The following is a 27,305-nucleotide window of genomic DNA, read 5'->3' on the forward strand; positions in this document are numbered from 1 at the left end:
TGGAACTGTAACTAGTGAAGACTAGAAATTAAAATAGACAAACTAACAGTTGACAAGACGAGTAAAATGTATTGGTATGATTCAGTAGAAATTTTTTTTAAAATGAATAAAGTGTTAAACAAAAAAAGATAAAAAGTCCTAGAGTCTAGCAGCTAGACCAACCAGTGACGTACAATAACATGCCAATGTAGAATTTGATTCTATTGGATCAAGAATTTATTATTATACGAGGTTGCCTGTTAGGTTTTTACAATCAAACAATAGGAGCTGTTAATAAGTTATGTTATCATGTATTTGAGAGGTTCCATTCAAATTGAAAAAAGGATCTATTTCCTGAGAAACGAAGCATTTTTGAAGTGCAGAGAAAGCACGACAGAAATGGTTGTATAACTTTAGACTGTCAGGAAAATTTTCTTAAAAGTGGCAAACGAGCAGCTCAGATTGAAGTGGTAGATATTCAGACACAAATGGCATTAAATCGAAAGAAAACAGAAGATGTTGGAAAGTTGATACCTTTTGGAGAAAAGTGGATGGAGAGGAAAGATTAAATTTGTTTAAAGGTTTTCTGAAAGAGCGGAATAAAATTGAGATATGAGAAATTGAAAATACTGAGGACAACGAGTTTTGTGACGGAGGCATGGACAGTTCAACAGAAATTTAGAATGGTTTTGGAAGTGGAGTTTATATTTTAATTTCAACACACTTTCCAATGAAAGATAAATATTCATATTGTAATGCATTTTATCACTTCATAACTTAGCATATCCAGGCAATCGTGTCAAAACTTGTCTTATATGTTTTTTCTTCTGAATGAAGGAAACCAGATTTAAATCCATACCGCAACACTAAACCCACTGTGATAATACTGATTTGATTTTTGAGTATTTAATATTTCTGTACTTACAGCAAAAGTTTTTTTGCGATTTTTGAAAAATTGCGTCAAGTGGACGAGACGAATTTTGGAATGGAACCCGTCATTTCTAAACTTTGACGTTTGTTATTGCTTTGTTGTATGTTTTTGATAGTGAAAGTTTGAAAAGAAGAAGTTTGCGCAAAATGGGAATCGCCCTTGAAGTTTGGATGATTTTCTATGATTTTATAAAGGCTCAACAACAATGCTTATAATTGCTTAGTTCAGTTTTTGGGAATGAAACACTATCAGAGAAGACTCCTAACAATTGGTTGATTGGTTTTGGTTGATTCCGTTTTAGTTGTTTTTATAATTTTATGGTCATAATTCCTTTCTTCGTTCAACTTTGTTTGCCTTTTTTTTTGGTTCATTATTTTTCTTTTAAGGCTCTTCTACATTACAACTATATTCTTGTTATTGCAGAATAGTTTTTTCCTTTAAATTGTGATTTGATTTGATTTTTTATTCCACGCATGTATTTGGATTATTGTGTATTCATTAGAGTATCCGTAAAATGTGATCTTAAATAGCCGGATTTTTCTTTTTATAGAAATCTCAATTTTTGTTTATCCATCATTGCTTTTTTTTCTTGGGTGGCTATTAATTATGTCCTTTCTATTTTTCTACTGTTGTCCTCATACATCAATATTTTTTCTACTGCGTTCTTTAGTTCTTTTCCATTCATTATTTTCATCACCTTCCTTTCTATTGAATTATTATTCGTTCTGATCCTTCTTTGTTTTCTCTAAAGGATTGAACTATTGATTTCGTTCTTTTTCTTTTCAGTCTCTATGTATTGTCATTCATTCTTGTATAATTTTAACAGTTTTCTCATTATCCTCAATAAGTTTACTTTTTTTGATTGTTTTATTTCTTGTGCATTGTTGATCTCTTTATATGATAACGTTTATATGTTAGTCCACAACTAACTCATAAATCATTGTAATCTTGCACGTAAACCTCCAGAAAATTCTCCACTTGACATTTAAACTGTTATTTACTATGAAAACTATTGTGTTGGTTATATTGCTCGTAATTTAACCGCAAATCGAAGTTTATTGCCAATCACAAATCAACTCGACTTTTCACGTAGTTACCAATAGTGGACTACTCCAAAATATTCAAAAGATATTCTGAACGTGAAAAAGAAAAAAAAATAGTTGTTTGTAATATATCCTTTGGAAAGAAGGAATATACAGATTTTTGTGTGAAAGGAAAGTATGAGAGGTGAAAGGTTTTCAATTAGTCGATCAAGGAAACAAGATTTCCATCCAAATTCACATCGAAAGGAATACGGAATGTATCCGTTCAACGCTTGTTGAGCATTTTTTACATGTTTCTTTTGCATTAAAATAAATTCCTTGTTAGACAGATACTTTTTAACGTTAGCAGATTATTTCGTTTTTGCTTCCTTCAAACAGTTTTTGATAGGTCCCGCTCGCAATGGAACACATGGACCCTGTGAGACTTAGTTTGTATTTTCATCATACAGAGCTACCAAGCAATCGCTCCGTTTTCGAGTGAAGGATCTTCGGTGAAGAGTGAATGTTTTATCCATAATTTTCTTCGAAGCATTTAGACAATAGCAGTTTTGTGGATAGAAGTAATATAATGGTATGAAAACCGAAAATCGATTATATAAATTTACTTGTATTATTAGTAACCTATTTGGCTTTTATACCGTACGTTACAGCTGGTGAATATCATTTTACAAAAACACACGTTTCCGTGGCGATATAAAGAGCCTGGGGTACGTAAAGAGTAGGTACCTTGAAACCTCAAATAAAATTGCTATTACATTTTTCAAATATTCAATAATTCTATTCAATTCATTCCAAGAGCACCCGCAATGATATGGTGATTGCTTCTTATTTGCTCGGTTCTCTGCTGTTGGTTTAATGCACGTCGAAATAAGTCATAGAAAATCATCGTACGAAAACTGAATTTCATTTTTTAACCAAGTTGAATGCTACAAGTATTTGGAAGTAACTCAAATAGCACTCGTATGACAACACGTTCTGAGTACGTTCACCTTCAAAACTCATGATCCTCATGTATTAATACCAAATCATTGATTGTTGTCCTTTGCCTATCAAAATTATCCTATTTTATTAATCTAAGAAAATTTGATTTCTACCTATTTCATTAGGTCTATTCACTACCGCATCCAATCATTGGCCGCAAAAGTAAACGCCGCATACCTGCACTGACAATAGTTGTTTGCGTGAATGCTACTGTTTATTTTGTGCCACCGTTCTTTATTTTTCGGGAAAAAATATGAGGGCGGCTTAAAATTAACATCTTTACAGACTGGTTCGATCACTTTACATACCATCCATACTCCTATAAATTATTTATTCACATTTCCATTTTTGTAATACTATTATCAGTATTCAGGAATGACAGGAGCCAATAAAAAGTATGATAAATAGTATTCAAAACACTTCCTTTATTTTAAGCATTCCAGTTATGTCGTCGTATCATAAAAATTATGTATGTTTTTAGGACATTAATTTATCCTTCAAAATATTTCTATAATATAGTATTCATTTCGATAGAAAGAGTTTGAATATTTGTCACAATTTATTGAATAGGTATGCTAGATTCAGTGCCGGATTAGCACTGAACGTAGCAAGAGTAGCAAATGCTAAGGGCCCAGCGAATTGGGAGAGCCTGCACACCGATGTTTGTCTCGGTCAGATAGTTAAATAAAATTGCATGCCTTATGGTGCATGAAAGATATTCTACGCATACGCTTAGGGTATGCATCACTTCCAGTTAAAAATTTGAAACTCGATTTCGTTACGTTAAATCGTAGGTATAATATCTACCTATAAATGTTGGTATCAAAATCTTCATCAATAATTTAAAGTTGTAACAAATTTTTAAAATCGAATGCTGACAGTTTTGTTTGTTTTTACTACTTGCACTGCACTATGCACAAGTTGGTAGCACTGCAAAACTAATCCGAAATTCCCTGATATTGTTATCGATCGATCGTAAAGCCACGATAAGTAAAATGGGATTTTATAGACTATAAGCTATTAGAAATTGATGTACATTTATATTTGGCACAACGTAAAAAATCGTTAAAAGCTCTTTAGATGTGAGGAATTCGTGAGAAAAATTGTTTTGAGTTGAGTAAGTGAAGAAAATAAAATAATTTGACAAAAAACATTTATTTTCGAAACCCTTTCTATAATAAAAATTGTCAAGCCCCTTAAAATAGTGATTAACTGCTGACATCACCTCTTCATTGTTGGAAAATAAGCCGATAGGACTGAATCTGGCGAATCGCAGATTCAGTCCTATCAGAATATGTAGCAATTCAAACTTCAATTTATTAATTTTGGCTATTGAAATAACGATTTCGTGGGCTGGTGCATTTTCTTGATGGAACAACACTTTCTTCTTAGCCAAATGCGGCCGTTTTTGCTTAATTTCTTCGCTCAAACGTTGCAATAAATTCGCATAATTCTCCTTATTGATCGTTTTTCCCTTTTGATGCTAGTCAATGAGAATTATTCCACGCGCATCTCAAAAAACCGACGCCATGACGGAAAGCAGATGGAACGGTCTTTGCTTTCTTTGGAGCCGGTTCTCCCTATTCATACCATTGTTTTTATTGCTCTTTTATTGCTCATTATGTACTCTCTTATCTTTTAATGTGTTTGCAGTTACTTAATTCCAGTGCACACATTTTATCTTGACTTGGAATGGGAAGATTGAAATAAGCTTTGTAGGCTACACAGAGTTTTATATTCGACAACGGTTTTTTATATCTTACTTTAATGAATTCGCCTCTGTAAAAGGTAACGTCATTTTTACAGTTTTGACCTAGGAAACAACAGAGATTACCTGTCACTTCCTGATCCACGCACGTAAATCCCTTCAACAACTGTTTTGACATAATAATTTGCCATTTAAAATTTTGTGAAGTTAAAAACTATGCACAAATGTAACTCAGGCAGAGATACAATCTCTTGTGTGTAAATTAACTCACCACGGTGCAAATCATTGGAATCTGTTAATTATTTAGTTCAAGCATACAAAAGCATTCCTTATATCAATGTGACTGTGAAGAATCATAAATTTAGCTACTTGAACTCAACGTTCATTTTATTCATTAAGATTTATGGTACACGATCTTAATAGGGACCCATATCATAGATGACTGATTCCAGGTGTCCCTTGTATACTTGAGTTCCATCAAGGTATCAAATTACGTACTTTATTTTATATCGAAGAGCGGCGTGTAAACAAACAGATAGATATTTAAATATTCTGGTGTTTGTACGAGTATGGTCGTCGGATTATAAAACCAGGTTCAACTGATTATTTTCTTCTTAAATAAGTAGTTTATTTTAAAGTAGTTTTGATGTTTTAATACAACGAATATGGTCAATCATCATTGGTTAGCCCAAAGGTACATTACACCAAGCTCTTCTACTGCATGTTAAAACCGTTGCTCCTCAAACCGTCAAAATGTTAGAAACATTATTTTTTATTGTACTATGTACCAAAGCAAACTTTATTTGTTATGATTGGAGCCTTTTGTTACGTTCAGATGTAGACGATCAGTAGAGAAATAATTAAAATAATGAAGGAAAAGTTACGTAAACATTGCTCATTCCCATGGAATCATTTTTAAGTAGATATCTATTTCTAAAATTAGCCATAAGAACAAGGTTGTTGCTCACCATCTGGGGTCGTTATTTACTGTAACTACTCCAGAAATTTTTAATGAAATCCATAATTGTACTGAGTGATCGTTTAATGAAAAAACGCAAGATTGAAGTAAATGTTTCAACCAAATGTTTATGCGATATTTCGGATGGAAGGTTACATAAAGAAGCTACCTGCTGCTACTGTTTGATGCTGATCAGCTAACGCGAATTAAAAATTCCAATGAATGTAAACATATTATTCGGCCAATAAGGTCATGACTACAGTGTTATGGAAATATGAAATTATAACTGGTCAATATTTTTGTTACTGACACACTAGGTTTTCGAAATTGAAGAGAAGAATCGACAATGCATCTGCCCAATTATCTAATATTGTTTCTGAAAAATTACCACAAATGCGTTAGGATTCGATCCACTATAATCATCTAATTGATTCCTTATCCTGTTCTCATGCCTTAAAAATGGATAGGGGTTATGTTTGGAAAAATTAGAAACTCGTTAATCTGCGTGTAAAGTAAAAAGCACATTATATTGAAAAAGAAAATATCTTTTTGCACAAAAATTAATTTTCTTTATATTGAAAAGTGACTTTTTCGTCAAATCTTCCTGATGTTTATCATTTGTTGGCCAAATCAAAAGTATTTTATATTAGGTGCGAATGCGTACGGTTCTGTTTTTTGTAAGTTGTCTTATATTTGGTTTTTGAGCCGTGTTCGTGGAGTGTTATTTCTGGTGTTAGCTGCTAGTATAATATTGTAATGTCACAATAACTATTTTATCAGATTTGTCAGCTATAAACTTTTGGTCTGTTTTGAAAATTCTTTAGTTTAACAAAAAATTTAATCTAACAAACCGCGTGAAAGTTATTTATGTAGATAAAATGTGAGGTATCTATAATTTTAACCTTGGTTGAACTTTATCATTTTATGTAAAATCACAATTTCTTGATTTCAATGTAACGCTCACAATAATAATTATTAGCTTCCTTTACATCAGCGGAGTACATGTTTATAGATGTTCGATTTTTAATTAGAAAACTACGTGTTAACATGAACGTTCATTTGGTTGTTATTTTTTCTCTATTTATTGCGGTTGATTTTGGCAGAAGTCTCAAAATTTTAGGTGTATTTCCTTATTGTGCACACAGTCATTTCAGTTTAGGACTTCGACTTATGCAGGAATTAGCAAATCGAGGGCATAACGTTACTTTTGTGAGTTGTTATCCTCAAAACAAGGCAATGGAAAATTTTCGGGATATTTCGGTTGAAGAAATTAGAGGACCCGTCGATGGTAAGTTTAAATAATATGTCAGTTATTTTTCTTTTGTCATATTCATAGTTGTCATGAAATTTTTGCAAAAAATATAGAATATATTATATTAATTAGCTTCATAAAGATAAGTTGATCAGTTCGAATACATCATGTTATACTTTCTCCAAGCAGCTGTTGGTAATTTCTGAACAAGACATTAACCCTAACCACAACTAACAAAAGTTCAAACTCATTTAAATGTTCCCAAACTGTCTTCACCATTGTGCTCAATTGATCACAATAGATTTTTGTAAAACAATTATAGAGAATAGAGTCAGATTAAAACTAAACTTAATGTTGACAGAATTTCAATATATGAGGAAGGGGAGCAGCTCGAAAGACTAAACATTTAAACAAATATAGATATACGAAAAAAGCGACAAAATAAAAAGAAACGATATTCAAAGTAGTTTGAGAAAAGAGAAAGTGGAAAAGACTATGATATGGTAAAAGCACTGGTAATTTTGTATTTTCGCAGTCCAAATATAACAGGGAACCGACCTGGTATTGGAGTCCGGATAGAGCCGTGTGCTACAGAATTTGATGGCTTTACGGGGCAGTGACGGTGCATAAATTACAGGGCACAATTTTAGACCGAGCAGTTGTAGATTTAAGTAGAAACTTATTTGCCAAAGGTCAAGCTTACGTTGCTTTGAGCAGAGTGAAGACTCTCTCCGGACTTGCTATTAGTTCTCTTGACTCTAACAAATTGCTTAATCAACCACATGACATAAACTCATTCAAGGAATTAATCCGGTTACGTAATCTTAACTAAAAAGACATAAGGGTGATTCCATTATAACTGTGATATTCAATGTCCTGTATTGTTTTTTTGTACTAGTCATTAATTAATAATCAATTAATAAAAATTTTGTGTTAATTGAATAATTCTTAAGATATTTAAACATTATTTTTATACAATATAACTTGCCACTTAAAGAAAACTTATACTACATCACTTGAATGTCAGTACCGTGTCATGTCCATTCCTAGAATTTACCGATAAATTATTAATTTTTTTTGTCGTAACAAATGATTTAAACTAATTACCTTATAAATTCTAATGTTTATGATCAAACTGAGGAAAATTGATGCACTTGTTGTTTAATATCTTAAGTTACCATGTCAGTACCGTGTCATGTCCATTCCTAGAATTTACCGATAAATTATTAATTTTTTTTGTCGTAACAAATGATTTAAACTAATTACCTTATAAATTCTAATGTTTATGATCAAACTGAGGAAAATTGATGCACTTGTTGTTTAATATCTTAAGTTACCATGTCAGTACCGTGGATAAATGAGTCAGTACCGTGGAACTCAAAATCCGACATTTGTGTCTTGCTCGTGATACTTTGAAGTTGTAGTAAATTCCTCTTAGAGTTTTATTTTTACAGTAAAATAGATGAATAATATGCATAAAAAAGTTAGAAAAGTTAAATTTTAAAATCTTGAAATTTTGAATACAAAAAATCACAGTTAGAACGGAATCACCCATAAATAAAATAATAATTAAAAAAAAACAAAAAACGCGCCTGCATGGATAACTACAATTAAAAATTAACTGAACCAAGATGAAAATTCAATGATAAGGTATCTTAAAAAAATAATGATTAGATACTTAAAACCAGAAACATAAACTGAAACAGTACCAAACCAATGTACCTGCATATTGTACACTTAGAAATATCAGAACGATAGTTTTTTCTCTTTTTTGCAACATTATAAACAGAATTGCAGTCGGAGGAATGAAATTGAATGCTATGATAAATTATTATCTCTTTGTGCATGCCTCCGAATGTAATTCTGTTTATAATGTTGTAAAAAAGTGGAAAAATTACCGTTCTGATATTTCTAAGTGTACAATATGCAGGTACATTGGTTTGGTACTGTTTCAGTTTATGTTTCTGGTTTTAAGTACCTAATCATTATTTTTTAAAATACCTTATCATTGAATTTTCATCTTGTTTCAGTTGATTTTTAATTGTAGTTATCCATGCAGGCGGGTTTTTTGTTTTTTCTAATTATTATTTTTTTATATTATTTCTATCGACGGCATGAATTTATAAACACTGTCTTTTACTCAATAAATTTATGAGAACATTTACCTCAGACTTAACTAACCTATACAATAATTAACTTATTACTAATACTTAACTAACCTATACAATAATTAACTTATTACTAATACTTAACTAACTTATATAATTTATTTAGATTCACCGGCTCCTTTTCTATGTCGATGCGTTCATTATGACTTTTAATTATAATATAGCTCTCGTCTCTAAGCAAGCTCGAATATATAGCAGAAACGACATTTCTGGAATTCTAGAAAGTAAACAAACAAAAACAAATAAATAACGAGACCTCGCTAGAAAAAACAATGTAAGCAAATCACCGCTATGGTAAAAACAAACCTCAAACGATTTCCGGTTTCCCCAAATAATTTGGGCCAAATTTTAGACTTTTATTGTAACCGGACAGAGCCGGCTTAACGACCCATGTCGGGGACGAGTTCATAACTATATACTCAATACTTGTCGCTAGTGTATAAAATCACTGCATTGATAACGAAGTTATTGCTCCTATTATTGATTGAAAACAAAAACGTTTATTAACAAAAATTTATTCGGAGAAATTTGCACTACTTTGGATACATGTATAATTTATTTCAAACCCAATAACAATTACTCAAAATTCTGACAAAAATGGCAAATTCATCGCATAAAATAGCCGATATTAAACCGATGCAACTCAATATTATGGACAATTTCGATATTTTTATTCACTTGGAAGTTATTTGAATGCCAAATTCTGGTCTAAATTCATTCCATCCAATGCTGATATTACTTTTCACTAACGGACTGGAGGATCCCATTAGCATCTATTTGACTAAAAAATTCTTTCACTATAACAATAGAAAGGTAGAAGCAAATTCATGCTATCAATATTTGTTTTGTTCTTTGCAAAATTTGATAAACGTATAATGATGCGAAAAAAATGTCATTTTTTAGAAACGAGAAAAGCTTTAGTTGATGTTGGAAAAATGTCAACATGGGGTGAACTGAATTGGATATCTTCAGTGGGTGAATTATACACCAGAGGAGTTCTGAGTAGCAAGGGGATTCAAGAACTATGGAAATCCAATGAAGAGTTTGATGTTGTCATATTGGAACATTTCGTAAATGACGCATTGGCTTATTTTCATAAAAGGTGAGTTAATCTCATTATTAAGAATAATTTCCAAAAACTACATTTTTTGAAACATAATGAATCAATAATTCAAAACTAACAGACCTGTTCACTCGATGAAAAATTATTTTGAGAAATGCAACCCTTTAAATTATACAGTAATTTCCCTACGAATCCATTCGGAAAAAGTATAAAATTCAACAGATATATTCAAATATATCCGTGGGGAAAGTATACTGGTTTACTAAGACATTACACAGGGTTAGGATTATCAGCTTGGTTCTCTTCATTCATGTTATATTTAGATAGGTAAACAGCTTTCTGATTCATACATTTCGATTTATGAGGTCGTAATCACGTCCTTATTATATATGAGTTCAGTAGCTATTGCCTGCAAGGAAACTGGAAGAGGCAATTGGAAGATCCTAACTTTAACATTGACGTAGTTGTGAAAAAACTCTTATCCCACAGTTATCTCATTGAGAGCTCAATGTTGAAACGTTGAAATGCCTAGTTATTACTTTCTAATCTTTAGCTTTCATACAAAATTGGAAGATTGAGATGAAGGATTTAACACAAGTTTTCTTGAGACACATATTAGCCTCTGGATTCAATTCGAACTTCAGCGCAGACGAAAGTATAAATTAAAGATAGTTGATTGACTGTGAATACTTACATACACGGGAAATGACTAACGATAGATTTTATAATCCCACCCTGAATAGCACTTTAACCAAATGTTCCTTTAGGATAAAGGACCCTTCAACTTAGTTGTGGAAGTGAAGTGGTCTTATAACCGATTTGCGAGCGTCTCAGTTTTTGACAGATACTGCGGACATTACTCTGTCTATTTAAAAAAAAAAAAATGAAACGTAGGAGTGTTATTTTGTCGCTAACATTTCTTTAGGCTTGATCTTTGGTGGCATGCTGTTTTGTATTTGCGAATTCAATTTTTCATTTCAATTATTCTATCCAATAATAATTTTTAATCATAAGTAATAAAGGTTTTACATAATAGATGCAAAATTTTTATTTCTAGGACATTTCTTGTTCTTATAACAGATTTCTTATAGAAATTTTCAGCTGTCACCCACTAAAAGATGTCATCCAAAGTATCCTTCTTCAAACTGCCTTCACAAAGCACTGTTGTTCAGTATTGTCTGGTCGTGAATGGAATTTGGCCAACGGATACAGTTTGTACGTTTAATTAGAAAAAGCTTTTTCGGTTCATAAAAATTTTCTTCGGTGATTCAATAATGCTGCAAATGTGGGCTTAATAATTCGGAGTATTTCGGAAAAAGTTATATATTTTGAACTTGAACTTAATGAAGTGCGATATCTAGGCATTGTGCGATAAGCCTTTTTATTTTAAAACTTATTAAAAATACGCCTGGACTAGCTTAGAATTCAAACATGTTTGCATTTCACCAGTTATTTAAATAATTATTTATGTCATTGTTGTAACTTTTTTTGTAGGTTCAATTGTCCCTTAGTCACTTTAGCTCCTGGACCTATGACTATGTTTACAAATCATATAGCAGGAAATCCCATACTACCAGCGTTTGTTCCTAATATATTGGGTAATTACGATTCAAAGATGAATTTCTGGGAGAGATTGGACAATACCTATAAACAAGTTCTTGGAGAAATATTTGTACGTTCGGTCCACATACCATCACAGAACAATATCTTGAAAGAGTTTTTTCCTGGTAAGTGAATTATTCAATAATTTAAACAACTGTTGGAAAACCATTCAGAAGATCGCCTGAACGATCGCATTTAAGATAGTATGAAAGATAGTTTTCATTATCCAAACTTTTCTGAGAAAATAGTATCTTCTCAGTCCTGCGTGAATATTTGCTATAACTACGGCTAGTCTCTATTTATTTCGGTACACATCCTGACTTATTATTTTCGCATATTGGCCCACAATTGGTTATCGATAAGAATGGTTATTTTCGAGAACGTTCTGTGTCTTGTAACAAGGTTTATAGGTATTGACAAGACGATGTTATCTGTTGAATGGTCTGTTTTAGGTGTATTATACAAACTTGAAGTTACATTCTGGCAATTTCTGATTTCCTGTGAAAAATGTCACCCAGTTTTATTACCCGTCGAAAGGGTAGGCTGACAAGGTAAATTTATCCTCCTCCACCCTCTTTTTGAGGTAATGTTGTTCTAATAGTAAATGACTTCGGGTGGTCGTTGTTGTTCTTGGTCATCATTGTTCGTGTTAAGCTCCAAATACTTCTCAGCTCTGTTTACGTTCATTTAAGGATTCCAAAACAGTACGTTAAAACAGGCATGGCGTAGGTGTTGATAACCTGGACTAATGTGCTTGCACTTAATTCGGACTTACCTTTTTTTGTATATTGATCCTGGATTCGAGGTTTCGACTGTTTGTGGTCCAATAACCTAGCATGTTGAAATCTCAAGTATTTTTAGGTTTTACCGTTTTTCAACGTCCGTACGACACATTTCCGACAATGCCTTTCTCGATATATAGGGTCTTGCACTTAGGGGCTCTAAATCCATTTGTATATCAATGGAAAATCGATGTTGTATATCGAGAATGTGATTAATTTGACACTTATTTTCTGCGTATAGCTTGATATCATCCATATAGAGAAGCGGGGATATGGCACAGTTGGTATTTCTGTAAGGCAGAACCATCAATGCTCAAGAAGTCACACTGTTATCTAGTTATTTTTCTGTGTTTGTCTAATTATCACAGACTCGACAACAGATTTTTCCTTGATCTCTTTGCAATGTAAGTTTCCCCGCTATTTTCCCCGATATAAAGTGGAGACGCACGTGATAAATCTGTACTCAGTGGGGTCCACCGTCTAGGTGCTCTTTGGGAGTAAATAGGTGGACCCTAGTACTATTAAACGTTGGATTGTCTTCTGGGTGGTGTAGGAAGTAGGTAAATTGGTTCGCTAACTTCTTGTGTACACTTGGGTGATTTCCACTACAGAGAAATCATACAACTGCATCGGGTTACTGTTGAACTGCTTCTCTTCAGCTGCTATCATTATTATTTTTAGTAATATTCTATCCACGACCGTTGTATAATGTACCCATTATATGTCTGTTTACTCGACCTCAATGAATCTTTTCAATCACTGCTGCCAGATGCCCTCTTGATTTAGCTATATTATGTTGTTTGCTTCAAAAAATGGGTTTTTATAATTTTATCATATGGAGCACTGGTAAATATTTTTACTTTATGTTATGTACACATAACATAAGCCCGGCACCTGCAGTTTCAATGCACGGAGCAATAACATTCAGCTATCAGAGACATTTAATGTGTTTGCCGTATATGTGTTTCTCAACATCCTATGGTATTGAAACAATTTATAAAATTAAATAGGTTTTAAAACAATATAAATTTGACTCAAATCTGTCAACATTTTTATGTTTGGATTTCTCAGTTAGTTTCAATACTTTATGTCAAATTATGTTAAAAAACTAACTTAAAATGGATTTAAAAAAGGAAGTGACTTTTCTTTAACACCATTAGAAATTTGCTGAAGTGGCCTCATTAAATTTATTGCTGGAGAAGTCAATGAAAGTATATAATATGGCATATAAATTTTGAACTGGCAACAGGAATTATTAATAACTATAGATAAAAACCATTCTTCTATAACATTAGATACCAAATATTTGTTAAACTATTACATAGATTTTTGTGTTGATTATTATGGAGATAGTAATCTACACGCAAATATTGAGTTATTATTCATTCGATTATTTATAACACTCTCTAGCGTTCGTGGCAATAAACTTCACCTCATGAATAAAAACATTCATTATACACTCGTGAATAATATACTACCAACTTTTTTTTGTAGTCTTATATTTTTAAATACATTTGATTATTGTTATCAATCAAAACTCACTGATGAATCCCACATCATTTCATAATCCGATATTTCAAAGTGCATTATTTCTTGAACCGGTTCTTGGAATGCTTGGAAAATTTTGATTTAGATAATAGAACGGTTACTACAGAAAAATTTTGATAACGTCTACCTACAATTCCGTCAACTACAGCGTGACGCGGACATTTTTTTCCCTGTAACTCGTTTCTATTCGTTTATAATATTCAGAAATATGAAATTAAATATATATCCAACCGAAAATAAGTATCAATGTTTATCGGTATTATTTGTTAAATACTAAGAACAATGCGACTACCTAAAATTAGATCTGATTCAATTAATTTGTATAATATTTCAGATGCACCAGACCTAAGTACTTTCCTGTATAACTCCAGTATTTTCCTGATATGCTCGCATATAAGCCTCTCTGGTGTAGTACCATTACAACAAAATATCAAAGAAATCGGTGGTTACCACGTACCACCACCTAAGCCTCTACCAAGAGAATACAAGATATTCATGGAAAATGCTACACAAGGAGTTATATTATTTTCTATGGGATCAAATTTGAAAAGTGCTAATTTCGAGCCCGAGAAGAGAAGAGCGATATTAAAAACGTTTTCGAAAATCAAACAAAAAGTGATATGGAAATTTGAATCAGATCTTCCAGAAAAACCTGACAATGTGCTTATCAGTAGCTGGTTACCACAATCGGATATTTTAGGTGAAATGTTATTTTTTATTTGATTTTTTAAGTACATTTCATGCTGATGGCTAGAATCATCATCATATGCTAGGGTAATAGCTTGTCAAAATAACCAAATCGCTCTTTTCTTTTAAAAAGGAATTCTTTGATGTATATAATATCTTATTCAGGTATGAAATTATTCCAAAGAAATGTCAAAAAAATTTGATAAAGATAAATTATATTAATAACGAAGTTATGACTACTTCTTCAGCTAACAGTTACAAAAAAGCCTCATGTGTCAATAACTATGTAAGTTATAATACATTCTTTAATCTTTCTTAGAGAGAAGAAGAATTAACTACAAGTGGAGAACATAAAAAAAGTCATACCAATATTAAATGAAAGAAATGAGTAAACATACCTAAGGGCTCTTTTTAGCAAATGGACTCTATGGGACCCCATTTTCGCCAATTTTTTTATCTTTTTTCTCCAACGTTAACTTCGGACCCTAGATTGGAAAAACATTGTTTCTTTTGCCAAATCCATTTAATGTTTTTAGTCATTATATGATCAATTTGGATTTGAATACATTATTTGTGATTTATCGCTTCTACAGCTGCTAGACTGTAGATGAATATACAAGGACCGTTGTTTTTTCAACCTCCAATAGGCTATAAATAGAAGACAAGTTTATATAAAACAATAATTTTACTAGCAAAAGATTGGTATACTTTCGATTACTTTTCAACATAATCTGTGGACAAGCTGAAATTCCGTAGACAAAGCAGTAATGGAGAATCTGCGATTTTCTTTAACCATTCTGTCAACTCGTTGCACCAGGTCATCTGACACGACAGATTAGCGTCTGGTCCCCTTCATCATTACGACACCATTCACGCACAATACCATCAGCCATGAAGATTTCCCCATACACACGACTCATTCTTCGATGGATTTCTGCATCATTATGGCCTTCAGTCTGTAGAAAACGAATCACACTTTGCAATTCACACTTGGCGGGAGCATCAATAATAGAGAACATGTTTAGTGGTTGTAGCACAACGCCGACTGATGCCTGAATGTCAATATATTTTTCGAGTTAAGCCTTCTAATTGCTAGAAATTTTGATTGGAAGGTGCTAGGCCCATTAATTCAGGGTATTTGGTTTTCGGTCCATACCCATCTATCTACTTTTCTGTTGCGATCTAAGAGGCATATGTATATATTGTTATGTTTCGTTTTTTTCTTTGTCTAAAATATGAAAGACTTCGCGAAATACCTGTTCCTTGAGAGAATATTTTTGGCACGTAGCGTCTTATATTCCCCTGAATTTGTAATTCTCTTTTTTCTATTTAATCTTTCACCATCCTGATCTTAAGCTCGTCAACATGCTTTTCTACGACAATGTGCATATGTTATATATGGAATCGCTTCCATTGCTCTTGTTGGACCAGTCTTCATGTACACTTTAATGCATTCTCTGTACCTTACTTGATTGATTGAATTTTCTCTGGGAGACTATTCCTTCATAGGTTATTATAGATCTTACAATCATAATATACATACCCAATCTTTGCCTATAATTTTTTTCATATCTTGCTGGCTGTTTTTGATGTATTCTTGTTGAGCTTATTCCTTCTAAAATAATCCTGCAGGTACTATTTCTCTGTTCCGAAGAATCCTTCCTAGATGATGTCGCACATACCCAATGTGTCCCTGGAGATACGGATTATGTATAGTGGCTATACAGACACACTAAATTACAAACAGTAGATTTCTCGTAATAAGTCAGTGCCCAAAAACGCCAAGGTGTCTTTTCCAGATAATAAAGTGGGGGCGACCCTTTTCTTTGTAATACACACATTCATCATTTTTAAAACAGGGTAACAATGAAGAGTATTATGGTTCCAGTAAAAGGTTAATGTTATGAAAATGAAGATTTTTAAACATGACCGTATTTGACCAAGAAAATCGTTCTCTTGTACTATGGCAATACAATGGCGCACATATATGTTCAGTTTCGGTATAAAGGAACATATACTTTTTTCAAATTTCGCGATCCAAATATTACTTTCATACCATAATCAATATTTACGAGGACTGATCGCTTGGCTCCACCTCCCACTTAAAATAGAGATGTTATACAGATATTCTAACATTTCCGATGTGTCTCAAAAAAAGATTTTTCACCCTCTACAAACCACTGATTTATCGCCAATATGACTTCATCACCCCAATAACTTGTTTTTTTAATTTTTGAAACATTTCGTGATCATTAGGGCTCAAATAGGAGAATTTGACGAATACTCAACTAATTTAAATTCTGTATGGTCTAGTACGGCTGTTGCAAAGTGGACCTGTGACTAGGTGATTCAAAAGAACATCGTGACGCAACTTTCACCGGCGATTACTTCCTATGCCTCATGTAAGTTTGGAACTGAATTGACATAATAAACACCTGTAATTTATCTTCACTTTCACAGGCGATCTATTTAATTATTTCATCAGAATCGCATAATATGGTTAATAAGACCTCACACCTTTTGTTAATATTTTTGTCTTATATACACTACATTAAAACGACTGCATATGATTTTCCAGTTTGCTTGTGTGCATCTGTTAACATTCGTGGTACCATCATTCAAACAATTGTTGTTAGTATGTGGATATATTATGTACCATACTGTACAAGAAACTACTATCCTCAACTATTTTTCTAATAGTCACAGGTCGATCTTGTAACACAAGTTACTCGACACGGTCCATTTTGACTTTTTTCACTTAGAGAATCCACTGTTAGGATCGTCAAAGATGATGTCAATAATTTCAAATACATTTGGTCGTCTTGAGACATGCAAGTATTAGAAATGATCAGATATTTCGCTTTTTAGTAAAAAGACAATTTATGGAATAGACATTGGTGGAAGGTGTTTGACCTAAGCTCTGCTTGTTCATATGAATTTTCATTCTATTTCAAATAAAATCCAAAATTCAAAAGTGCTATATCAATTCAGCCTTTGTGAATTCGGTGTCACTCACTAACCATTTACATTTGAACTTTTTATAGGAGTTCTCATTACTCTTGGAGTTTTAAAGGGTGGATGAATAATTCGATTATGAAGATACATTAACAAAAATCTGTCAGGATATTTCAAGATTGTCATTCGCATCCATAATAAGTAGGAAATAAAATTACTTAAGGACATCTCTATATCTTATTGAATAGTATATTATTGAGTTATCAATTTTGCTTCTCGTTGATAATGATATGTATATGGCTTTTTAGCTCACCCAAATACAATAGGATTCATTTCTCATGGGGGTTTACTTGGTACAACCGAAGCAATTTATCACGGGGTACCTATATTGGGTTTGCCGACATTTTGGGATCAGAGAAAAAATATTGAGGAAGCATCACGTAAAGGATATGGACTCAAGCTGGATTTTGAGAATTTGAACGAAGAATCGTTTGACGCAGCTCTTGACGAGTTAATTAACAATCCAAAGTAGGTAATTTGAGTTTCTCATATCAATTGTTGGTAGGTAAAAAATCGATTTTTTCACGACATGAAGTTTTAGTTTGACAACGTTCTGTAGTTTGTGATTATTAAAATTAGTTGGTGAAGACAAACTCAATTTTTGGAAAATATAGCGAAGTGGGAAGCAAGTATATACGTGATTTATATGCGGCAAACTTATATATTTTCTCATATTCAATTCTTCGTATGCTTTTAGTACTTACTTACTTACCAAATGTTGTAGGGTAACCAGAAAAGATATGGCGAAATAAATAATTAAATACATGTGTGTGAAAACTAAAGTATATAAATGATTATTTATCATTTATCTAGTTCGTAATTTATTTGTAACAGAAATTATCTACTAAAGTGGTTTCGCTTATATTTTTATTTCCACACATTCGACATTATCTTCAACACGTTGAGCTCCAGCCAAAAATTGATAAACTTTTCCCTGGACCCAACAAATTTTTTTGTGTATTTACACTCCATATGAGGTATTGTAGATCTAAGGAGGGAAATGCTTCATAGTTAAAAAAGTGTTACAATGTGTAGATAAAAGCTTGTAAAAACTAAAAAACAAACATAAAAATAACTAAATAACGATAAAACACATGAAATAAAATTTTAATATACAGAAGAAAATATAATAATAGTAATAGGTAATGAATATTATATAAGACCATAGCAAAATTAAACCAGTTCCTAGGTGGATAGGCGTGCAACGATATTTCTGAAATTGGAGAAGCGCGCTTGCGAAATATGCAAACGCATTCAAAGATGAATAGAGAAGGAAGTGCCAGAATTTTTAATCTTTTAAACAAGTCTCGGCAGTAAGTCCTGCTGTTTGATCCCAGTAAATATCTAGCAACTATCTTTTTATACTTATAGTATACTTATACAGTTTTTATTTAACAACTAATATTATTTTCTTATTCAAAATTTTTTCAATTTCAGATACTCAACAACTGCTAAGGAAAGATCTAGAATAATGCATGATTTGCCAATGAAGCAAATAGACGAAGCAGTTTTCTGGATAGAGTACGTGGTTAGACATAATGGAGCCGCACATTTAAAACCGGCCGCAGTCACACTCAAATGGTTCGAGTTGTATTTATTAGACGTGTTACTATTTCTTGTAACAATTTCTGCAATTATCCTTTATGTCATCCAAACTGTTGTGAAATTATTGTTCTGCAAAAAAAAGATATTAGAAGAAAAAAACAAAAGAGATTAAAATTAAAGAGATTAGAATTAAAGTTGTAAGAACTCATTTTGTTTATAATATTTAACTTTAAACTTTGTGAAACGAAGTGTACTTTTTTCGTATTATTGCAGGTAATCTTGATACAGAGTGATACATTACAGTGACAACCATTATAAACCCAATCATGAGTTCAAAATACTCGTAGCTCCGAATAAAAAATCAAAAGTAGTGAATCGTAGTACCGATCTCGATATTTTCTCAAAAGGAATCAAATCTACTGTTGGTATTTACAGATGACGTCAATTTGATAGGAAACAACAGAAAATGAAACTTCTTTAAATTTGATAAAGAAGCAGAATATGAGACAACAGAATGAACGAGTAGGACTGATCAAAACAGAGACAAAATTAGAGAATATATCAACATCGATGACTACAACTTTATCGAGTCAAAGATTTTAGATTTTAGGAATTATAACTAGTAGAAGTAGAAGATCTCATGACAAGATAAGTAAAGGTATATAAAACAGTTGAGTATGCTCATTTTTCGAAAAAGTAGAAAAAAATTCTTCTGCTGCGATGTGATAAGCCAACCAGTAACGTAGGCAAATATGCAAATGTACGTTACTTAGAATTCAAATCAACTGGATCAAGAATTTATTATTATACGAGAATTGCCTTATTAGTTTTTGTAATAGCACTATAGGTGGCGTTAATGATTTGTAGTACCTCTATTTGTGAACATTGACGCTTGTCATTGCGAAGCTAGTGGCAATTGAGAAATTGACTGAGTGGTTTATTGATAGTGAACTTTAAAAAAGCAAGTTTGTGCTAAAATGGAAATCACCCGTGAAATCTCATTCCGAGGAACATTGATGCTTTGCGCAACATTATTAAGGAAGATCGATCTATGACAGACAGATAGAGGCGTCTTACGATTTTGCATAATCATTCAGGTGTGAGAAAAGATATACTCCAGATGTATTTCCCATTCCAGCTTCCATAAAGCAGGTCAAAGATCTGAATATTTGAAAGAGAAAAACACCAAATTATTGTCTTATTGCCGATTTGATCCGATTTATATCCTAATGACTTTTTCTCGTTCCCAACTACCAAACAAAACATGCAGGGACAACGATTTTCATCATCTAGAATTGGTTTGAGCGTATGCAAAAATGTATATACCTTGAGGAAAATTCATTCGGTTTCACTATTTGTAAAAACTTCGAAGGTATCCTTTATACAGAGTTTCCCGAGATTTCGGGAGTAAGTAGCTGGTATGAAAATAATGCTGTAACATAAAAAAATTATTGACGCCCCCTCTGACGCCCCCTGAATTATTTTCCGAGTTATATATTCGAAAATGTGAATTTTCAATGGATGACTACATATGTCCATGTACACTACTTTATGAAGGCCAGGGATGGCTCGTGCCCAATGGTTGACAATCCGTAACTTTTATAGAGACAACATGTACAATCTAAAGAGAGCAGAAATAAATTTTTCAATCGATTTTACAACAAAAAGGTACTCTTTGTTTAACTCGATAAAATTTATAGTTTAGGAGATATGTAGATTTTTAGATCGTTGTATATACCAAGGAAACCGTTCGTCATAAAGAGACATTCTGAAGAAAAATATCAAAAATTGTAATTATTTATTAAAAATACTTACAGGAAGTATTAAAAAGAATCAAAAATTTCTAATTGAACTGTACACTGTCAAACATAGTGCTACTTACGTAAGGAAAAAATTGAAATATAGAAAAATTTAGTTGGTTAGCCCTCAACTTATCAAATAAAAACAAAAAAAATTATACTAAATGTTTGAAAGTGGGCACCTTGCACTTCTATACACTTCCACAGTCCACATATTTCTTTGAACGGGGCTAAAATAATGACGGGGCCCCATTAAGGAATTCGAAAACCCGGAAAAATTCACAAAATAATATCAATACGTTAGATTGGTGGTATCAATACATCAAAAAATACAGAATGATGGAGCCCTCTTAGACCAGGGACCCGGGGCTATAGCCCCCCCAAGCCCCTAGCTTAATCCGGTCCTGGAAATCATCCATTAAAAATTCATAATGTTCGAATGTATAATTTAGAAAATATACTTGAATATAAGTTCTGATTTCGCAGCTTTGAAGGCCTTTAACGCACGAAAAATTTTTTTGTATGTTACAGCATTATTTTCACTCCCGAATTTTTTGCATCAAGCTCCGGAACACCCTGTTTATTGTAATGCGGAAGTTGGTAGAATACTTATGAATTTTAATGGAGAAATAAAACATACTCATTGATTTTCAGCTTTTTCCCCACTTGGGAACCAAAACTTTATAGATACAGTTATTCAACTGTACAAATATATTTTTTCTCCAATTTTATGTAACAAATTTCTAGGTTCCAGAACAATCTATTCTAAACAACCCTTCGGACTTGGGACTCTCGTAATTTATTGTTGCATTAAGATTCTAACGTGGTTTCACTATGCGGAGAAGAGAAACAAATCAACAAAAACATAATCATTAAAAATATTTAACAACAAATGAAGGAACAAAATATGGGTGTAGTGAGATATTAATTGTAGGGCGTACCAACGTTGGGCGAAACGACCAGACGTCTGTACGCCTACGAACCGTATTTGCACTATAATAAGGAATCAAAATTCAAGTCGTTACAACGCAACGTCGGACTTTAAGTACAAAACGTTGTAGTCAAAATAACGTCACCCGAATCACAGAAAATTCGATAATAAATAAGTTTCACTTGAATCTGGTATTATTAACCATACTTTATACATAACGCCGCTAGCTCCATCTAGTGGTCGTTTAGTCCTTTAATTCTACAGTTCCCATATTTTTAAAGATGTCGCTACATTTCGTAACTGTGATATTTATTAGGAAATGTTTTTAATAATTTATATAATCTAATGATTATTTAGATCGTACAAGCAATGGTAGAACTAACAAACGTCGGGTACTTTATCGATAAACATAAAAACGTGCCTTATAAATATTTAATTTCAATTATTTTTGGAATAATGCGAAGAATTTATTCTAATTAAATACATTAAAACGTTTCTAATACAGGGTTCTTCACGACGAGCTGAATCGATATGTATATGGGAAAGTTTTCTGAAACTTCCGGTTATACGTTATTTTAAACGGAATACTATGGTTTTTATTGAATTTTTTAAATCTACTCAAAATTTCAATATATCTTTATATAAGGCATCGTATGCCTAAAGTTCACCATTTTTTAATTACTTCACATTTTCGAAATTGTTGGACACATGCAGCCCCCTCCACTAAAAAAATTTATTTCTAAGTTTAAGTGAGTCAGGTCTAATATTTTTGGAATTTGAACAAATAAAACTTACAGCTTTCAAAATCTGTGAAAACCTTGACAAAAATTTATAGAGGATGTTGAGAAAATGGTGCCGAATTTCGCTATCTAAAAACTTCGAAAACTTTTTTCACATGGCAACCCCCATTTTTCTCTTCACCCTTGGATTTTAAGCTTCAAATTAAGGGGACTTCGTTAGTAAATTCATATATCTCAAATTAACGGTTTTTGAAACTGAAATTTTCATGGTTTTTAATTGTCACCTGCTAATGGCAAACAACGAATAACAAAAGTTAAATTATAAAATTATAAAATTATAAAAATTAAAATACTTTAGTCAATTAACAAATATTTAGAAACGCTACACTAAGAGGAGAAGATCAAAACTAAAAGTTAAACTAAAGAAAATGTTCGAAATGGTTGCTCCCAACTTCCAAACATTTATGCATTCTTCTTAAAAACCCGTGCTGAGTGGCGTTTCGAATTTTTTGCGGTGAAAGAGTTCGAAATGCATTCCGAACTCTTCACTTACAGTCTTCTTTTGTTGTTAGCAACGAAGCATACACGATATCTTTTATACGACCCCAAAGAAAAAAACCTAATGGGGTGATATCCCGTGAACGGGGAGACAATTGATGGGGTCCATCGTGTGCTATCAATCGGTCCTCAAAATGAGTCTGTAAAAAGTTATTAACAAGCGCACTACCGTGTGGTGGGGCTCCGTTGTGCTGATACCGCAGCCGATTCCAATTCAGATTTAGTGGGTCTAAAGAATTTTCTAATATTTCTAGATGTCTGTTACCTGAAATAAACAAAAATTTGAAGTAAAATCCACCCTCAGCTTTAAATAGTAAGATTACCATTCAAATTTTCGTCATAAGAATGTACCATCAACATACTGTCATTTTTTATCGCAGCAAAAACATTGAAATTCCAGTACCCTTGAAACTGTCTTCCACGCAACATGTGACGATTAGTATCACTCCAATAATGGGAGTTACGCCGGTTAAATATTCCATTTCAACTTGTGTTTTTAAGAATCCTGTGATATTCTCAAATCTCTTTCCGCACTGGTTAATGAACTTACATGATACAAGTATCCCAAGACTGTAATTTCATTGGCTTCATTGTCTACGACAGGTTTCAATCTGCTGCACGGTGCATCAAACTCACCGTGGGCTTTACAATTATGAATGAGCCGCGTAAGTGAATCAGGGGTGGGTCGTGGTCTATCCGGATATCGCAAACGGAAAGTATCGTATATTACCAGCAAATTGAAATAATCTTCATTAATAAATTCTAAACGGGACATGATGAACACTTTTGCAACGCTTAAACGTCAAGCTGTTTCCATCGTTGGTTTGTTTGTTGAGATGTTAGCTTATTTTTTGGTCGCTTCCGACAACCGACAATTAAAAACCATGAAGATTTCAGTTTTTTCAAGTTTCTACAAATACCGTTAATTTAAGATATATGAATTTACTAACGATTCCCCTTAATTTAAAGTGTGGAATCCAATGGTAAAGAGAAAAATGGGCGTTGTCATTTGAAAAAATTAAGTTTTTGAAGTTTTTAGATAGTGAAATTCGGCACCGAGTTCAAGAAAAATTTGAAAAATGTGAAATAATTAGAAAATAGACTTTAGGCCTTCGATGCCTCATATAAAGTTATATGGAAATTTCGCATAGATTCTACAAATTTAATGAAAACCATAGCATTCCGTTTAAAATAACGAAGTTTGGGTTTACTTCCGATATAACCGGAAGTTTCAGAAAACTGAAATTATTTTGGCTGAAACGAGCATTTAGGAAAACCCATAATATACAGAAAAATTTAAAATTATCTCTTGGTTGGTGGCTGTAACATTTTTAACATCTATTTATAAAATGAAATCGTCGGTTAAACACAAAACAATGTACTCGTCGGGATTAATCCTACAAACTTATACCATTATTAATAATTTTGACAACGTGTACAAAAATCTGCACTAAGAGTAGCGTGAAATTCACTTATGATTACCTTGTTATATAATTAATTCACTGAAATGCGATGTAGGAGTTGTATTCGACCCGTGAGAGTTATATCGTAATTTTAATCTACTATCCTTAATGTTTCTACTGTCTCCGGTATATTTTGTATTCCTAGAGTGTTTGTAAAGGTCCGTTTCTCTCAATTCTCAATTTATCCTTCACTAATGCCCAAATCTGTTCTATGAGGTTGAATACACATTAAAAAGTTAATAACCGATGAATTGTAAACCTTTACAAAGCTGATCTATCACATTATATTATATCACTTATAGCACCTAATAATTTTAATCAACTGCTTATTTTTTGCTTTCGAATGTATATCTATTCTCTAAATCAATAAAGTCCTTATATATTTGCTTCGAGTAATGTCCCTAGCACATAAAGAAGGACCTTCGATTGTTGATGGGTTTTTTCATCTAAGGTCCTCCACTGGATATACATATCAATGGTCCCCTACATATGTGGTAGGCTGTACGCAGAAAGCAAAAACAAGTATCACAGGGTCCATGTGTACGGCCCCAACTAGGGACCTTGAAGTCATACTTGGTCTTCCACTTTTGCATCTAACGATATAATTTGAAACCTTGACACTACATATCTTCAATTCATCGCAGCCTCCAATTATTTTGACTGGCAGTCACCAAATGGCGCCCAAGACTGTCAATAATATGGACAAGGAGGCACACATAACTGATAGACAGCAGTGGACTGGTGATTCTAGGCCCTCTATAATTAATAACCCGGTACACAGATGTCTCCAAGATTACTGACTTGATGGGAGCAGACTTTTGCAGAGGACACTCCAAAATGACAGAATTTTACTCGCCTGTTAAACATACTACCGTCGTTCAGCCGAATTATTCGCGTGATGGAATGTGGACGCACTCAATGGACGCCATTGAATCACAGTAATCTCAATCAGACAGCTGAGCAGCCATATAAAGTCATACAAGAACTGGTTGGTAACAGCTGTAAGATCCAGTTTATTTGGGTACTCGGTCACTCGAGCATCAAGGGCAACGACGAAGCGGAGTCGCTCTCGAGATGTTGTGTTGTTAATACGTCTCTAAACGGTCTCTTTGCAAGGCAGACTTTGTGGAGATATATAGAGACATCTGACATGAGACAATCTAAGGCAAACATAAATGGGGCTTCTTCCTCCCTTACCAAACAACAACTCCACTTGAAAAGGCGCGGAACTCGACTAGTGACTGGACTTTTAGCCAGACACGGTCATCTAAGGCGCCATCTCTACTCTCTGTCAGCTGTGAGTGCCTAGCACTCACACGGGCGTGGTTGAAACACTTGGATAAGTCTCAAATTTTACCTAGTGAAGTCAAAAGGTTCAAACCCAAGTGCCCTATTGGGTTCAATCGATCTAATAGAAGGTTTAACGATCGTTGGCCGCCCACTTTCCCACTATTAATCGATTGTGGTTCGATTAATAGGTAATTTCGCTTTCGTTAGCGAATTGCGACACGAATTTGAATTAGGGGAGACATGGATAAAGTTGATCACGAAACCAATATTCAAATAATGAATAATTTTCTATTTGCTTAGAATAGGGACCAAAATCATTCTCGCTGTAGGCATGTTCTATACCGAACTACATCTACTGCTCAAACAAGTGTTACAGGCGAATTGACAATAATAAAAGTGAACAGTGAATTGATAAAAGAGCGAAACTCCGGACAAATATGAGAAGAGTCAAAAAGCTTAGATTGAACGAAAATTCTAGAAATTAAGAGTCCTCGTACATAAAGTTTATAAAACCGTTATTCAAAACAATAGCGAGTGAGTTTGGAAAAGGCTCTCTGTTGACAAAATAAAAACCTCGTATGAAAAGAAGCGAATCTGCAAAACATTTCCAACTACTTCAAGTCCTTTTGGAATTTAAAATAAACTTGATATTTAGGTACCCATTTAGCTCATTATCATTTCTCTGCTTTCACTAAGATTCGCATTTATTTTAAACCTGTTGTTAATGTGAAGCTATTCAAAATACTGGAGTGCTAATTAAACATTTTTAAATTATCTCTTTTTCCATTCGTGCTTTCAACGCAGTTAGAATCCTGTCGTTTCTATATAGTTTGGTCATCACAGGTAAAAAAAACTTCCACATTAAATATTTTGTTGAGTTATGGAATTTTTTTCTTCTATTTGGGCGATTTTTATTCAGAATAAGTTACTTTTTTAAAAACTAAACATATAATAATGAATTTGTTGAAAAGGTCGGTGAATAAATGGATCAGCAGAATTATGAATTAAGTATTTTGCAGATATTATTGGAAGAATGAAAAAAATTGCTTGGAAACTCTATATATCAAAAATAATTTTATTGGTTGCTTTTTTTTCCTGCACGATAATGGTATGGACTCATGAAATGATTACGAGATTACGAGGATGGTCCCAGAAGTACCTGGCCCAACAAAGAAAACACAAAAATCTGTTCTTTAACGTAATATCCTTTTAGCTTTTTACACCTTTATCAACGATGTTCAATAAATTCCATACTTTTTTCA

The 27,305-nt window shown here is 32.9% G+C and overlaps 2 protein-coding genes across 2 annotated transcripts in view; one reads left to right on the forward strand and one right to left on the reverse strand.

The window, feature by feature from the left end:
- LOC130896182 (G-protein coupled receptor dmsr-1-like) overlaps positions 1-27,305 on the reverse strand; it is a 156,856-nt gene that overhangs the window by 35,152 nt on the left and 94,399 nt on the right. The gene's annotated exons all lie outside the window — the stretch shown is intronic.
- On the forward strand, positions 6,298-19,470 carry LOC130896179 (UDP-glycosyltransferase UGT5-like). Its single transcript, XM_057804094.1, has 6 exons — positions 6,298-6,888; positions 9,924-10,122; positions 11,578-11,810; positions 14,350-14,715; positions 17,966-18,185; positions 19,155-19,470. Exons 1-6 carry the CDS (start codon positions 6,603-6,605, stop codon positions 19,432-19,434), a joined length of 1,584 nt encoding a protein of 527 aa, XP_057660077.1. The 5' UTR covers positions 6,298-6,602; the 3' UTR covers positions 19,435-19,470.

Source organism: Diorhabda carinulata, chromosome 7 (genome assembly GCF_026250575.1).
Source record: "Diorhabda carinulata isolate Delta chromosome 7, icDioCari1.1, whole genome shotgun sequence".
In the NCBI taxonomy this organism is placed as follows: domain Eukaryota; kingdom Metazoa; phylum Arthropoda; class Insecta; order Coleoptera; family Chrysomelidae; genus Diorhabda; species Diorhabda carinulata.